The sequence below is a fragment of the Microcebus murinus genome, chromosome 7 (assembly GCF_040939455.1).
Source record: "Microcebus murinus isolate Inina chromosome 7, M.murinus_Inina_mat1.0, whole genome shotgun sequence".
NCBI lineage: Eukaryota > Metazoa > Chordata > Mammalia > Primates > Cheirogaleidae > Microcebus > Microcebus murinus.
The window spans coordinates 17,040,517-17,055,176 of NC_134110.1; the positions used below are offsets into that span (position 1 = coordinate 17,040,517).

A 14,660-nucleotide genomic window follows, 5' to 3' on the forward strand; every position below is an offset into this window, starting at 1 on the left:
GCCGGCTGCCGCGGCCCTTGCGCCTCAACTCACCGCCTGGGCCTGGTGTCCCAGCCCTGGGACTTCCGGGGCCCAGCGGCGCTTTGGGGAGTTCGTCCAAGGGCAGCCTCCAGGGCTGGAGAGCGCACCGCGCGCTGGCCCTGCCGGTCCGCAGCACGCGGGCGGCGCAGCCGGCGCTCGGGCGGGGCGGGAGGTGGCCGGGCTCCCGCAGGGGCGGCGGGCGGGGTGGGGTGAGGCGGGCCGGCCCCCTCCCCTCCCTCTCGCCGCCCGCCCTCCCTTCCTCCGGTCCTGCAGCCAATTAGACGGCCCCCTCGGGCGGGAGGCGTGGGGCGCTCCATAAAGCGGCGGGGAGCTGTCACCCCGCTAGCAGGCTGCGCAGCGCCCAGGCCGAGCCGGTGCGCCGAAGACTCGGGCGCGTCGGGCCGAGGAGCGCGGAGGAGCCATGGCCACCACTAATGGGGCCGTGGAAAACGGGCAGCCGGACAAGAAGCTGCCTGCCCTGCCGCGTCCCATCCGCAACCTGGAGGTCAAGTTCACCAAGGTGAGGTGGGCGCCCCTCCCACCCGACGGCCGTCAGCCAGCCTTTGACCTGAGCGGCCTGGCCCTGGGCGGTGGGGGTGAGCGTCCCGGTGGCCGGGAGTCCGCCCGGTGCTCCCGAGAGCCAAGACTCCCTGCCCCGGCCTGGCCCTCTGGAAACCGCACCCTCCCCGGGCATCCTGGGCGGGCTCGCAGGCGGCAGGGCTCGGAGCTGTTAGCCTCGAAGCTGGGCGAGGGAGGCCAAGCGGCGCCCACACGGTGCCAGGCTGCAGCCCGGCGCAGCCCCGACGTGTCCCAGCACCACCCGCTTTGAACGCAACTGGAGGTGCGGGCCGCGTTGACTCCGAGCGCGGTGGTCTCCCCGCGGACGCCTGGGCATGGTTTCCCGGGTGAACGAGTCTGGTTTGGGGAGGGTCGGAGGGTGCTCCAGAACGCCAACAGCGAGTCTGAGAGCTCCGGCCGCTTCTGGGAGTTGCAGTTGAGAGACTCGGGAAACAGGTCCTCGGAGCAACGCGAGGAGCACCGGGCACCTTCTGTGCTTAGCTTGTACCCGGCTTGCCAGGAGAGCTAGGGGGAGTAGGAAGGTGCCTGCTGATGAAACTGCCCTGGAGCCCAGAGGTCCCGATGTTTGTAGGAGAGAGGCGCGTGCCCAGAAGGTCTCAGATCTGGGCCCTGGGAGGCCACGGGTGGCAAGGACGGAGTGCCTGGGGTCCCTTGGGCCGCAGAGGTGCAGGGCTCTCTGCTTCTTTGCGCTGTGGGCTGGGAGGCTAGAACGTTGGCAGAGCAGTGAGGTCACCTGCCTGGGGCAGAAAGGAGGAAAGGAAGATGGCGAGGCCTCCCCGCTGGGGCTGAGGAAGGCTGGGAGACCCCGGCTGGGAGCACGTCCCAAGGGAGCACACCCCAGGCTGTGTGGGGTGCCCCGCTCTCCGTGGGCTGGGTATGGGGCATTTTAGGGGCACAGGCCCTGAGCCATTGGCTTCACTTTCCCCAACTTTGGCTCTTGTTGTTTTTGCCACTTAATCCATATCCCCCGACTGCAGCTGACACAGCACTTAGAAAATTCCCTCATCAATTTTACTTTCACAAGTAGCAATTATCTTTCTCAAATAGTTTTAATCAAGCAGAGAAAGTCGCAGGGCATTATGTGTGGCCTTCAGATTTTGGTCTCTTGGCACTTAATTCCCAATGTCGGCTGCGCCTCTGATCACATGACATTTAAATTAACTGTTTTCAGAAGGCTCTGTAATCAACAGAGACACGTCACTGTAGACGCTGGAAATTATTTTTAATGTCACTTTCCTGGTAGTATCAGCTTCGGAGTGAAAATTCCAGCATAAATTCTGGGAACAGTGAGAATAGTATTTTAATTTTTTAAGACCCTAACCCTATGGTGCTTGGCTGCTGTCGGCGGTGGTGGGTTTTTTGTTCATTTGTGTTATGTTGGTTGTGTAGGGTTCTGTAATACTATAGAAATCAGAAAGTAAATATATTATTGCCCTTTTACTTTTTATGTTTTTGAGTCCTATCAGAGCAATCTGGCCACGTAGGAAAAGTTTATCTTCTTCTTGGAGATTCTTTGGGACCTTTTAAACATATAAATGTAACCTCAGGAAGGAGGATGTTAGAAGATCCACGGAGCAATGAGTGACTGGTGTCTTGGTGGGTGCCACTCCCCCCTTGCCGGTTGGTGGCAAGTGTAGGATTGAAGCTAAGAAAGGTGGTAGGTGTGGGGCCTGGAGAGCCGGGATTCTGAGGGGGCTCCCAGCAGATGACGGTTCCAACTGCCTGACACCCGGCTGCACTCTCCTCACCCGCGGGGGGACAGTGCTGCTGCCTGTGTTGTCCTTGTTCCTGGCCCATCCCCGCAGAGGCCTCCCTATAGCAGTTGGGGGCCCCAGCAGCCTGCATGGCTGAGGGTGGGCACCGGGCACCAGCGCTCAGGGAGCCTTGGCTGCAGCGGCCGATGAGAACACCGGCCAAGGGAAGGAGCAGGAGAAACGAAGTTGAGAGCTGAGGCCTGGCGCGGGTGGGTGGGTGGAGCAGGGGAGCCAGCAATGGTCTGCTGTTTTCACAACTGACTCACGGTGCTTCTCGATAATGGGGGACACACCAGAGCTCGTGAGCCCCAGCCTCGGTGGTGCCATTTCCGAGGGTGGTCCAGCTTCCAGAAGGGTGACTTTGTCAAGGCCCCCTCATTTGTCATGCTGTGTGACTCTGGAGAGGGAAGGGCCCCTCAAGCGTCTCCACACAGATCTCAGAGGATAGAAGCCCCCTCCAATTTAGGGAGACTCTTATAAAATTTCTTCCGGTAGCAGGGATTCTCTTTAAGGTTTTCTGGTTCCTTAAAACACCAGTTTTTATTATCTCTTTTATGAAAAATAAAATTCCCCCAAATCTCCTTTTCCAAAAACATATTCCGTTTGAGTTTAGCTGAGTGGCCTGACATCCAATGGAAGTTACTGGAAATGGCATCAGCAGAATTCACTTGTATGATTGCCATCTTCACCTCTGCCTGAGACACCTTCCAGCTCAGTCCCAACTCCATGTCATTCTGTTCCTTTGGTAAAATCTGAGTTCTGTCTACAGCTCAATGTAGCTTAATTTTATACCTCTATAAGGGTTGTTTTATTTTTTTTTATTTTTTGTATACCAATTCATAAATTAAGGGTAACGATTCCTTTCTAGACCCTTTACTCTGATTTGGAGTTCAAAACAATACAGCCAGCCTAACTGGTAGGCCATATTCACTGACTCCTTCTATTTGTGTTTTTGTTTTGTTTTAGTGGAGAGAAAATCAACAGTAGAAACCACTTACAAGATTACTTACTAGGCCAGGTGTGGTGGCTCACGCCTATAATCTTAGCACTTTGGGAGACCGAGGCGCAAGGCCAGGAGTTTGACACTAGCCTGAGCAACATAGCAAGAACCCCACCTCTACAAAAAATTATCCCGGCATGGTGGCATGGGTCTGTAGCCCAAGCTACTTGTGAGGCTGAGGCAGGAGGATCACTTGGGCCCAGGAGTTTGAGGTTGCAGTGAACTATGAGACTGCCGCTACACTCTACCCGGGCAACAGAGCAAGACCTTGTCTCAAAAAAAAAAAAAAGATAATTTACTAGTGTGGTATAAAGAAAAAAGATTTTGCTAAATTAGAAACACTATGATGGGAAAATATGGTTAGAGTCAAGCAGTGAATATTTTTTTAAGGTTGCTGGTTAGAAAGGACTGCGGATCAATGTCATGAACAACCAAGTAATTTTTTCTTTGGAAGAGCATGCTTGGAGATGAAGTAGAGCAGACATCCGATCATTGCAATCTGTTTCCAGCCCCCTTATTTATATTCTCTTCTGCCACCTTCTCATTTTCCCTCCCCCTTGGAATTGATACCAGGAAGGACCCAGAATCAGCAATTTTCACTGACAGTCTCTATTATCTAACCCACGAAATTTCATCTTTCTACAAATGGGCCTCTCTTGCTGGCTGCACTTTCCTCCCCACACTAACTTAACTCCTCTTCCCACTTATTAATTTCTCACTGTTACTGAGCGATGACTTGCTGGATGGCAAAAGTGAACTCTTGGATTTGGTTTCAGCTGGAAGAATAAACCTGTAATTGTAGCCTGGCCTTTTCCTTGTGCACTTCCCTGGGGGCCTGGCCTCATGTTGAAGGCGCTGAGCTTCCAGAAGCTCAATCGGCTTGTCCCACTAGAGATGGATGCTGTCAGCTCTGGATTCCAAACTGGAGGCAGGTGGGCAGCCAGAGCCTGCCTTCTGTGCTTGGTCCTCCCCAGATGTGGCCTGGGCTTCCTTCCTGATGAGCTGCGGGGTTTGTGCGAGAAGAGCCCGATACAGAGAACGTAACCAAGCTGCACTCTTAGGAGACACCTCCCCTCTCTCATCTGTCGTCATTGGGGAGTCAAATGTTCCAAATGAATCAGTTTCACAATAATTGAAATAAGCCCTCGAGGGATGTAGCTCTTCCTTTAAACAATTCAAAAAAAAAAAAGCAAAGTAAAGCTATTTATACTATATGCATATAGATATAAAAATGGAAACTGATGAACTAATTCCATACTTTGAAATTATTGACGGCATTTTATTTCATGGAAATGTGTGTTAGCCATTTCCTCGGTTGCAGTCTTGATGATAAGACTGTCCCAGGCTGGTGTAGCAGGCGGTTGTCCTCTGACTGGGCAGCTGGACATTTGTGCTGTCAGAAGGTGTTTTGTATATTGTCTGCCACCTCTGCTCCTCTTTTTCCAAAAGCCCTCTCTTTAAATGTGATGTTTTTAAGGCAGTTAGAACTTAGTGTAAACTAACAATAAATAATGCATACATTTCGGTACATGGACTTTGTACATTCTTTTTAGTTTGCTTATGATATCTTTTTTTTTTTTTTAACATTCTTAGCTGTGTTCTGGATAATTGAGGTTCCCAGTAAAGTGTTTTTGTGGGTTATTTCTTGGGTCCCTGCATATAAACCGTTATTTGCTGTGTCTGTTAATATAACCTGGACATTTTCTAATCCAGATTTCTAACTTTGTATTCCAACACTGGCTTTTCTCAAACCCAGCATGAAAATACACATTTTAAAGGGAGTGCAGAGAAGGGGTGTGCTGAAGGGCATTGCAAACTACTGGAGGGAGATGGCAAGATCCTCCTATAAAGCAAGGTCCTTGGCAATCTCGCTGGGGTTTGCAGCGGGACGGAGGAAGGGAGTGCTCAGTGCTTACTTGCCTTTCAGGGGCAGGTGGATTGCTTGAGACTTTCTCTATATAAACCTATTTAAACTTCCCCCAAAGTCTATGAGGATATAGGGTCTAATTCCCACTCTCTATTTAACTATTCAACTCAGCTATTCCCTTGTGAATTCACATTATTGCTAATAGTAATAATAACAATTTAGGCAAAACTCTAAAAGACTTTACTTTTATTGTGGCAAAAACTTGGACTTTAATTCTGAGTCTGCGCCCAGTGATCTGTTGGTCACGTGACCCTGGTTCTCTGTCCCCCTCCTCCAGCGTCCAGGTCTCATCTGTAAAACATCCAGGGGGTGCGGGGAGCAGCGGGGAAGGCGGACAAGCAAGACGTTACCTAAGGTCCTTAGCATGTTGAAATTATATGATTTTGATTTAAACCTAATTCGTTACACTTCCTTTCCTGGTTAGATATTTATCAACAACGAATGGCATGAATCCAAGAGTGGAAAAAAGTTTGCCACATATAACCCTTCAACTCTAGAGAAAATATGTGATGTGGAAGAAGGAGATAAGGTGGGTGCTTTTTTCTTTTTTTTCCTCTCTCTCTTTTTTTTTTTTTTGCCTCTCAGTAATTCAATTATACATAACCATAGGATAAGGGAGCAGTGTGGCGTAGCTGTGAGACAGAACTGGCCCACCCTCGGGGTAGAGCCTGGCTTGCAGCGAGAGCTGTGTGTGCTCCTCTCAGACACATGGCCAGGATGGGATTGATTACCGACGAACCTCTGCAAAAAGTCACTCTCCTTTGATAGATGTTTCTCCATCTATGAAGATGACCTCAGCTATCCTCCTCACGTAGCTAAAGGAAAGGTTTTTGAAAATTATTTGAACCTGGAAGCTTTAAAGAATCTTTCCAGAAAGCATTTCTGGCTGGTGTGTTTCACCAAATGCAGCGTTCTGGCAGGAGACACTTTAAAAAAATAGACTTGAAGGAAAAAAGATGTGCTACCCAAGTGATGCGGGGGTAGGAATAACGTCACATAACCACCAGATTTTTTTTCTACCAGCAACTTAACAGGAGCACGGAAAGCCGTCATCTTTGTAACCCTATCTGCTAGTGCAGGGTCTGTGTTGTGATAGAGAAGCTAAGGGACTTCTGGAGGTGTCCTTTATATATTTCAAGAACATAAAATCTGTTTTGAATGCCAGTGCCATTGGTGAAAGGCTAGAAGTAAAGCTCTTCCATGGAGGGAAGGAAGACACAAACCTCCCGCCAGCTGTTGGGGTGCAGGACTGACACTCTTAACCAGTGCATTGGTGATGTCGGCCATGGATGGGGAAGGGCACGTATGTGGAGTAAGCTTGGGTTTTATCCCACCGGTGAGTCTTATACAGGTGTGCAATGCACAGTGGTCCCACCTGTACAGACCCTCCTCTGCGTGGCATCCCCTGCTAAGCTCTGCTTACAAAGAAAGCACAGGGGAGCTCATAGGAAAATGCCAGGGCATGGGAGAGAGAGGGCCTGAGGTGCAATGGGATTCCCACTTGAAGATTCCCAAGTGCCCCATACAGGTGTTTGGGAGGGTCCTTCGAGAACCTTGCCCCAGGCTCCAGTTTTGACCTTGGTCTGGGTGACTGCTCTGAGCACCTGGAGACAGAGGCCACCCGCCCCTGCAGCTGGAGAGGTCCTGGCCTCCATCCCAGAGCCTGGGACAAGGAATTGAGTGTCCCGACATCTCCCTTGCCAACGCTTCTGCTCATCCCCAAGCAAGCTCTGGAGACACAGTCTCTGTGGCGTCCCTTCCTTACTGGTGCCTGGTGTCCACTGCTTGCTGCACGTCCCCAGAGAGAGAGCCATGGAGGGGCCTTCAAGATGAGCCATGGCCGGTCAGCAACCAGAGCCTTGAAGCCCCATTGTCCTGAGAATAAGAAAGAACACCACTACTCCAAACAGTTCTCACTTCTTTCTTTTTAAGAAGAAGGTTCTGTTGCAATTATTCTGAGTGCACAAAAGACCCAGTTCTGCCCCCAGGGGGCAGGTGAGGCTGGAGGGAGAAAACAGTCCTCCTGTCTACAGACTTCAGTTCTGCAATCCACAGGAATGCCCCCATTCTCACTCTTGGGCCACAGTTCCCAGAGGGAATAAAGTACCAAGACAGACACTTCCCACCTCATTTGTGAACGACAGGCTTGTATGGGTTCAAACTGAGCTAGCGAGTAGAAAATCTTTTCGTACTTGGGTCACCAAGAAAATTACTCAAGGTCAGTGACTTAAAAAATAGTTTTAAATGCTTTTTATAATCAGAAAGAACATTGATGCTTGGCCACTATAGAAAAACCAAAAAAAAAAAAAAAGACTTAAGACACGAAGAAGGACGAAGTCACTTGAAAGCCCCCAGTCATTCATGAGATTTAAAACCTCACTGCAGCTTGCAGCCTGTCTGCCACCCCCTGCCTCCTCGGCTGTACCCCAAGACAGGCACCACTCTGCTGTTCTCCGTAACTGACAGCCAAGTGGTCCCAAACTGCAGATGCTTCAAAAGATGACACCCCCCTCTCTGTTGTTTCGGCCACTCAGCCCGACGTGGACAAGGCCGTGGAGGCCGCGCAGGCCGCCTTCCAGAGGGGCTCCGCCTGGCGCCAGCTGGATGCCCTGAGCCGTGGCCGCCTGCTGCACCAACTGGCCGACCTCGTTGAGAGGGACCGCACCACCCTGGCCGTGAGTACACGCGCACGGGGGCCGGCGTGGGGCGAGCCGGCCTCACTGAGAGTCCTGTCTCCCGTGGGGCCTGGGAGAAAAGATCGAGGGCCTGGGTTTGGTGTGGGCCTGGGTCTGTTCTGTCCTTTGACATGTGGCTCTCAGGGGGTAGGCGGGTGTCTGTGTCCCAGGACTGCACCCCTTTCCTTCAGAAGTCAGACGTTTGTCCCCTGCAGCTCAGCTTCTCCACCAAGAAGTTGCCTGTAGGCAGTTCAGCTGCACAGTGGTTCTCAGACTTGGGACATTCATAGATGGTCACCGCAGGCTGGGCCATATCCTGATCTCACCTGTACACTTATATACGTAACTCTTTTTCCTTTTTTATATTAACTCCCTTTTATTTTTTTTTAATATTTTTTTTTATTTTGGCATATTATGGAGGTACAGATTTTAAGGTTTCAATATTAACTCCCTTTTAAACTTAAGTTTAACCTCATCCTAAGTACCAATATTCATGAAATCATTGCTTTAATATGTTGGTCTTATTTTTTTTAAGTACTTATAAGATAAATGCCACCAATTAACATAGAAAACGTGTCCCCATATGACCTAAAATCATTCCTATATCATCACTCCTGAATTGGGCAGTGGCAAGGGTGTGTGGAATAGTGGTAAGGGCAGGATACCCTGGTTATAGGAAACCTCAGACTATGAAAGACCTGGGTTCAAATCCCACCTCTCCCGCTTACTGGCTGTGTGGCTTTGGACAAATTGCTTAACCTCTCTGAGATTTATTTCTTCATAAAAATGTCATTAACAATGATATCTAAGTATTATGAGAACTGTTCATTTAAAATTCTTAGCAGAGTCCCTGACATGTAGTATGCACTAAATAGACAATAGCTATTATTAATAATAGCAGTTATTATAATAATGCCATGTGAAGGCCCAGGCCCTAATCCCAGCTACACACCCTGCTGCCCAGTAATTTCTAGATACTTATTTCCTCGGCTGTAAGATGGGTATATTAGTGCAGCGTAGCCCATGAGGTTGGGCCTCGAAGGCATTACTAATTTGCTAATGCAATATTTAACACGATCCTCAGGCCTTCCTTTGGTCTTAAGGTGGGTAACCAGAGGACATCATGGGGCCACTTGGGCCTTGAGACCCTTGGCATCTGAGCATTCTGTCCTTGTATGGCTCTTGTTTTTAAAACTTGTTCTAGACCTTGAGGCACAGTTTGTATGGAAGGAAATCTCCTTTTTGGCCTTTGAATTGGAAAAATGGTTTTCCTGATGTTGGGAACAAGCCGTGGAGTGGCCACTCTTTAAAGGAGAGTATTATCCAGGACCCTGAAATTGCTCTTGTCCCTGAATGTGCTTCTGAGGGGTGGAGCAGCTCCCGGCGCTGCCTGTGGGTGCGTTTGCTTGAGGGTGCATCTGCACAGAAACTCCGGCTCGCCTGCCTTCCTTCCCGGTCCGACATGTTCGCCAGGTTAGGGTAGCTCCCTCCCCGGGTGAGCACTTCTCTCTGAGGAGCCTCTGGTTTCTTCCTGCAAGAGAGCCAGCCTCAACCCTCAAGCTGCCAAACTGGCTTTTTCAAAAACATTTCTGTTTTCACCCAGCATGAGCTCATCGGTCGGCAATGTCCGTGGGGACTAATAGCCGGCTAGAGAGGATGTGCCCTGGGCACCCCTCCCCACCCGGTCCTCGAGCTTCAGTGTCATCTTAGGAGCAGCAGCTGCAAAGCCACCTTCGTCTCCAGCTCGCCCCATTGTCCCGGCACCACTGTGTTTTGATAGCAGACAGGGCACGCTGGGGGGACTCAGAACGCAAGCCAGCAAATCGCTCCTGGCATCGGGGCCTCAGTGCCCGCAAGAAATAAGATCCAGCTCTTTGCCACAGCATGAAAGAGACAAGAGAATTACTGGCAAATATGGTTTTTCAAACTGCAACCACATCATAGGGAAGCACCCCTCGCTCGCTACCTTGATATGGTTTCCTTGCATTTTCAGGCAGCGTGTTCTCCTGCTGGCTCCGTGGTGCGACAGAGTATTTACTTTTCTGTGTTGCATGTTTGGAAACAGATGTGGTGGATCCGGTGGCCCCTGACTTTCTCTCCTTTGCTGAGTCACCCCGAGCCCAGACTCTGGCTGTTCGGGTGCTGATTTTTCCCTGTTCACTCTCCTTGCCAACCTCGGTGCCATTTCTGGCCTCCGTCATTTGAAGCCGTGGTGCATGGGGGGTGCAGGGCCGTCCCCCCAGCACGTTTCATCATTCTTTAGTATCTGAGGGTCACGCTGTGTTCATATTTCAGAAGGCACAGTTTTCTCTCCAAATGTTAAAGGAAGTAAACTGAGGAGTGGCTGTGGTTTACCCACGATGGAGCCACGATAACAACTGTTTAAAAGGCGACTGCTTCAATCAGTAGCTAGCACTCGATTACTCAGACTCATCTATTCATCTGTGAATCTTTTTTTTTTTTTTGAACAATTTCCTGCCTAAACCTATCGTGATCTGGGTTTTGCTTGGTGAGATTCCATAAAACCAACCTGGCAACTTCATGTTGTCACTCCAGTAAGAAAACTTGTCCAAGTTAACAACAAATTAAATAATTGCCAACGCTTATACATGTTCACCATGTACTCAGCTTGTTATAGGCATTTGACCTGTAGTATTTATTCTTCCATTTCAGAGATGAGGAAACTGAGGCCCAGAGAGGTTAAGTAAACTGTCCAAGGTTACCAGAGATGGTAAGCCAGGACTGGGGACAGTAGTCCTTTCTCTTGTTCCATTCCAGAAAAGGGCTGAGAATAAACTCCTGGTTTCACTGACAGATGTGTAGATACTGTGTGAGGTAGCCCAGTTCTGGAGATCTTTTGGCATGATTTGCAATTGCTAGGTTTCTCCTGGAAAAGCAAAAGTTCCAACCAGAATGCAAATCAATAGAAACCAACAGTACAGTGCACTTGATTCCACATTGGCCGGACTCAGTCCCTGAGTAGCAGCTGTTGGGTGTGGGGCAGCAAACCAGTCCTAGACCCAGACCAGTCCTATCTCCTGGGGTCCCCAGTTGAGGACTGCCATGCACCTGTCTGGTTCTAAAGGGAAGAGGATAATATCACTGTAACTGTCACAGTTATCATCTGAACAGTTATACAGCGCTCCAGCAGGCACTCTGGTAAGTGGCCTGTGACTTCTTTCACTCTCACACCAGCTCTATGAGGTCGTTGCTATTATTATTCTCATTTTACAGATAAGGAAACTGAGGCAGGGAGAGGTTCAGGGATTTATCCAAGGCCACTCAGCTAGAGCTAATCAGAAGTGGTTGCCTCCTGTTTGGAGGGGACATAGCTTGTCCCTGCAGCAAAGTCTTTCCAGATGCAGATGTCCAGGGGGCAGTGGCCTAAAGGGTGGTCACTGTGCTGGCTGGAAGTCAGACCCCCCAGATTCGGTGCCAACCATGCTGCTGACCTGCTGGGTGGCCTTGGCCCAACCACTGGGCCCTGATAGCGTGAGCATCTGCACCTTGAAGTGGGACCAGAGACGCCAAGCCCAGGGGTGAGACGTGGGAGTGCACTGGGGTTAAAGTCCCGGGCACGAGGAGGGGCCCTTCCTCCTTGTTCAGTCATCATCGCACTCCATTGACTCTTCAGCAAGAATCCAGCCCTGGGCTATGTGTCAGGATGGCCACTTCCTGCAGAGACGGATGACTGGCGGTTTCAGCACTGGCCTCAACTGGGGCCGCTTGTCTGAGGGACAAAGGGGTTCTCTTCCACCCAGGCTGGAAATAGAAAAGAATTCCTGCCATTGAGTCGCTGCACACTGGGCCTGGGTGGGCTCCTCCCTCAGCAGCAGGGCGAGCCTGCTCCCTTCCGACGCCGCACCGGCTTCCAGCGCGCTGGGGAGGGACCGCAGCTCTGTGCCCCTGGAGCAACCCTTTTGGGCTCCGTCACTTTCCACAGCCACACTGGCCAGCCGGGCTGACATGGCAGAGCCCACATCTTCCTTTTCTCTTTTGTTAGAGGAAGCCAGCTAACCTTCGCAGAGCTTCCTGGGAAGGCACAGCACACGCATCTGGGTCGCACAGCGCAGGCGACTGTACTTTGGGTGGAAGACCAGGCGCGAATGTGTCTTCCTTCCCATCGAGCCTTCACCTCAGCCTTGCGACCGGGGTCCCTAAGGGGGACGCATGTCCGTGCTCTGGCCGACAACCCCACACCCCCAACCTCCCACCCCACCTGGCTTTGTGTGTTTTAAAATAAAAGCTATCCTTGCAATCTGGGACGGGGCTCATTTTAAATTTAAGGTCATGCTTTCTGAAGGGGCTGGTACAACTGTAAGGCCTAGAGAACCCTGTCCTAGGACTGTGCTCTCTCCCCAACACCCTGTTCCCTCTCCACCCCCCACTCCCTGTTTTTAACAACCTGAGCACTCAAAAGAAAAAGAAAAGCAAGCCACATCTGAAACAGATGTCATCTTGTTATTGCAGACCCTGGAGACAATGGACACGGGGAAGCCATTCCTTCACGCCTTCTTCATTGACCTAGAGGGCTGTATTAAAACCCTCAGATACTTTGCCGGTTGGGCAGACAAAATCCAGGGCAAGACCATCCCCACAGGTGAGCAGGATGGACCAGAGCCTCCTCTGGGGTCTCTTTGGGGCTCTGTCTTCTCGTTAATCCAGATAGGAACAGCACTGTGCCGATTCTTCTTCTAAGCAACTTCATTTTTGGAGTTGAGTTCAAATCACTTCATTGTGTAGTAGACAAGACATGGAGCCAGCACCTTTGTGGGCTTCTGGGTTTTTCTTTCTTGTGTTTTTACTACTTGAAATTCTTAAGGTTGATGGTGTCCTTCCCCACTATGTAACCCTCTTCCAGATGACAACGTTGTGTGCTTCACCAGGCACGAACCCATCGGCGTGTGCGGGGCCATCACTCCAGTAAGTGCCGCAGCTTTTCTCGGTAGATTCTATGAAGACCCCACCCCACTGCGCTGTGTCTTTTAGAACCAGTTGTTGGTGTGTTTCTATCCGATTGCACCAGCATTGATGGAGCATTTGCTGTGTGGCATGGCACTCCGTGCCGAGGGCCCTTGACACAGGCGAGACCCCATTCCTGCTCTCTAGGCGTGCAATGGAAGACCCCGGGGATTCCAGCCAGAGTGGTCGGGGATAGTCAGCACCCGCCAGGGAGGTGGTCTCTTCACTGGGCCTTCACCATAAGAAAGACTTGTTCAAAAAGAAAATGAGTTTTCCAAGCAGCAGGACCGGCCTGGGCAAGAGTGTGGAAGTGGCTGGGCCACTTGGAAAAACACGGCAGAAACGCTCGGGCAGGGGGAAGTGAGGGAGGGGATGGGGCTGCGTGTCAGGTGGCATCGGCCAGGTCCCAGCAGCCTGGGCTGCCGAGGGGCTGGGACTGTACTCACCGGGCAGTGGGGATGCTGGTAGGTGCCCAGGGAGTGCAGGGATGCAGCCCGCCTGTTTGGGAAGCCTCGGCCACTGCAGTGACAGCCGGGCAGGGAGCTGGAGAGACAGGCGGCAGCGTGCAGTGAGCATTGGAAGAGTGCTCCGTGGAGGGAAGGAGGACGTTGTCCCTCCAACACACGTTTTTGAGGGGAGGTCGTACACGTACAGCAAAACCCTCTTCACAAAGGCCACCTGCTGCCTCCTCCGAGAATGCAGTTCAGGGAGAGGCGCTGCACAGGGATGCGGTTCTGATCCTTGAACACTCCTATGTTACCCCTTATGCCCCAAATCTAGATCATGAAGTGCAAGCGTCCTCCACAGAGATATCGTTGGGCATGAGGGGCAGGGCAGGGGTGGGTCCGGGTTCCCCAAGGCCCCTGTGTTCTGTCGCAGTGGAACTTCCCCCTGCTGATGCTCGTGTGGAAGCTGGCGCCCGCGCTCTGCTGTGGCAACACGGTGGTCCTGAAGCCGGCCGAGCAGACGCCCCTCACCGCCCTGCACCTTGGCTCGCTGATCAAAGAGGTAGGACGTCCACAAAGAAAATACTACGTGTTCTTGATAACATCCCCACTCCCAGGAACCAGGCCACCGTCACGAGATGGGTCAGTGGCAGCCTGCTCAGGCGAGTGGGAAGGGAATGACTGCCTGTGTTTGGCTTGGCGGCTGCAATTTCTTCCTCCTGCTTGCGGTCACTGAGCTGGAAGAAACTCCGTTCCTCCCAGTGGTCCTAATGAGAACACCGAACTCTTATTATGGGCTCAAACCTATGGTTTGGGACCCAGTGTTTTGTCTGGAGAATTTGCAGAAGGGTCACCCAAAAGGGAGCCAGATATTCGGGAGGCTCTCCGGGCTTTGCCTCGGTGGTGTGTGGAATGGTCTGTTTGTCTCTGGAGGAGGCTGTGCCAGCTGCAGCTGAGTAGCTGCCGCCACGCCGGGTCCCCCAGGCGCCCCCTCGCCAGGGCCCTCTGCCCTGCAGGCGATCGCCTTCCTCCCCTGGGCAGCCACCACTTAGGGAAACAGCGGCCCAAAGGGACACCTCCTTCCAGACATACCTGGCAACATATTTTAGTCCCCCCATCACCAGCTTGTAGGTAGCAAAGATTTAGAAACAGAAACAGGAAGAAAAGAGTGACAGAAGAAAAGGTCCTTTCATTTCCCTGCTCAGGCAGGCTGACACCACCGGAGTGCAGGCCCGCGCTGCTCAGACGCAGGGCCGGAGTTGCTGACAACGCGCCCGTGGTCCACGCTCCTCCCAC

At 51.5% G+C, this 14,660-nt stretch overlaps 1 protein-coding gene across 1 annotated transcript in view; it reads left to right on the top strand.

Moving 5' to 3' along the window:
• Window positions 1-321: 321 nt before the first annotated feature.
• The window catches only part of ALDH1A3 (aldehyde dehydrogenase 1 family member A3), a 34,585-nt gene continuing 20,246 nt past the window's right edge, over window positions 322-14,660 (top strand). Inside the window, exons 1-6 of the mRNA XM_012764579.2 lie at window positions 322-541; window positions 5,706-5,810; window positions 7,816-7,956; window positions 12,427-12,556; window positions 12,818-12,879; window positions 13,798-13,926. Coding sequence (XP_012620033.1) covers window positions 443-541; window positions 5,706-5,810; window positions 7,816-7,956; window positions 12,427-12,556; window positions 12,818-12,879; window positions 13,798-13,926 — 666 coding nt within the window. The 5' untranslated portion in view covers window positions 322-442. The remainder of the gene's footprint in view (window positions 542-5,705; window positions 5,811-7,815; window positions 7,957-12,426; window positions 12,557-12,817; window positions 12,880-13,797; window positions 13,927-14,660) is intronic.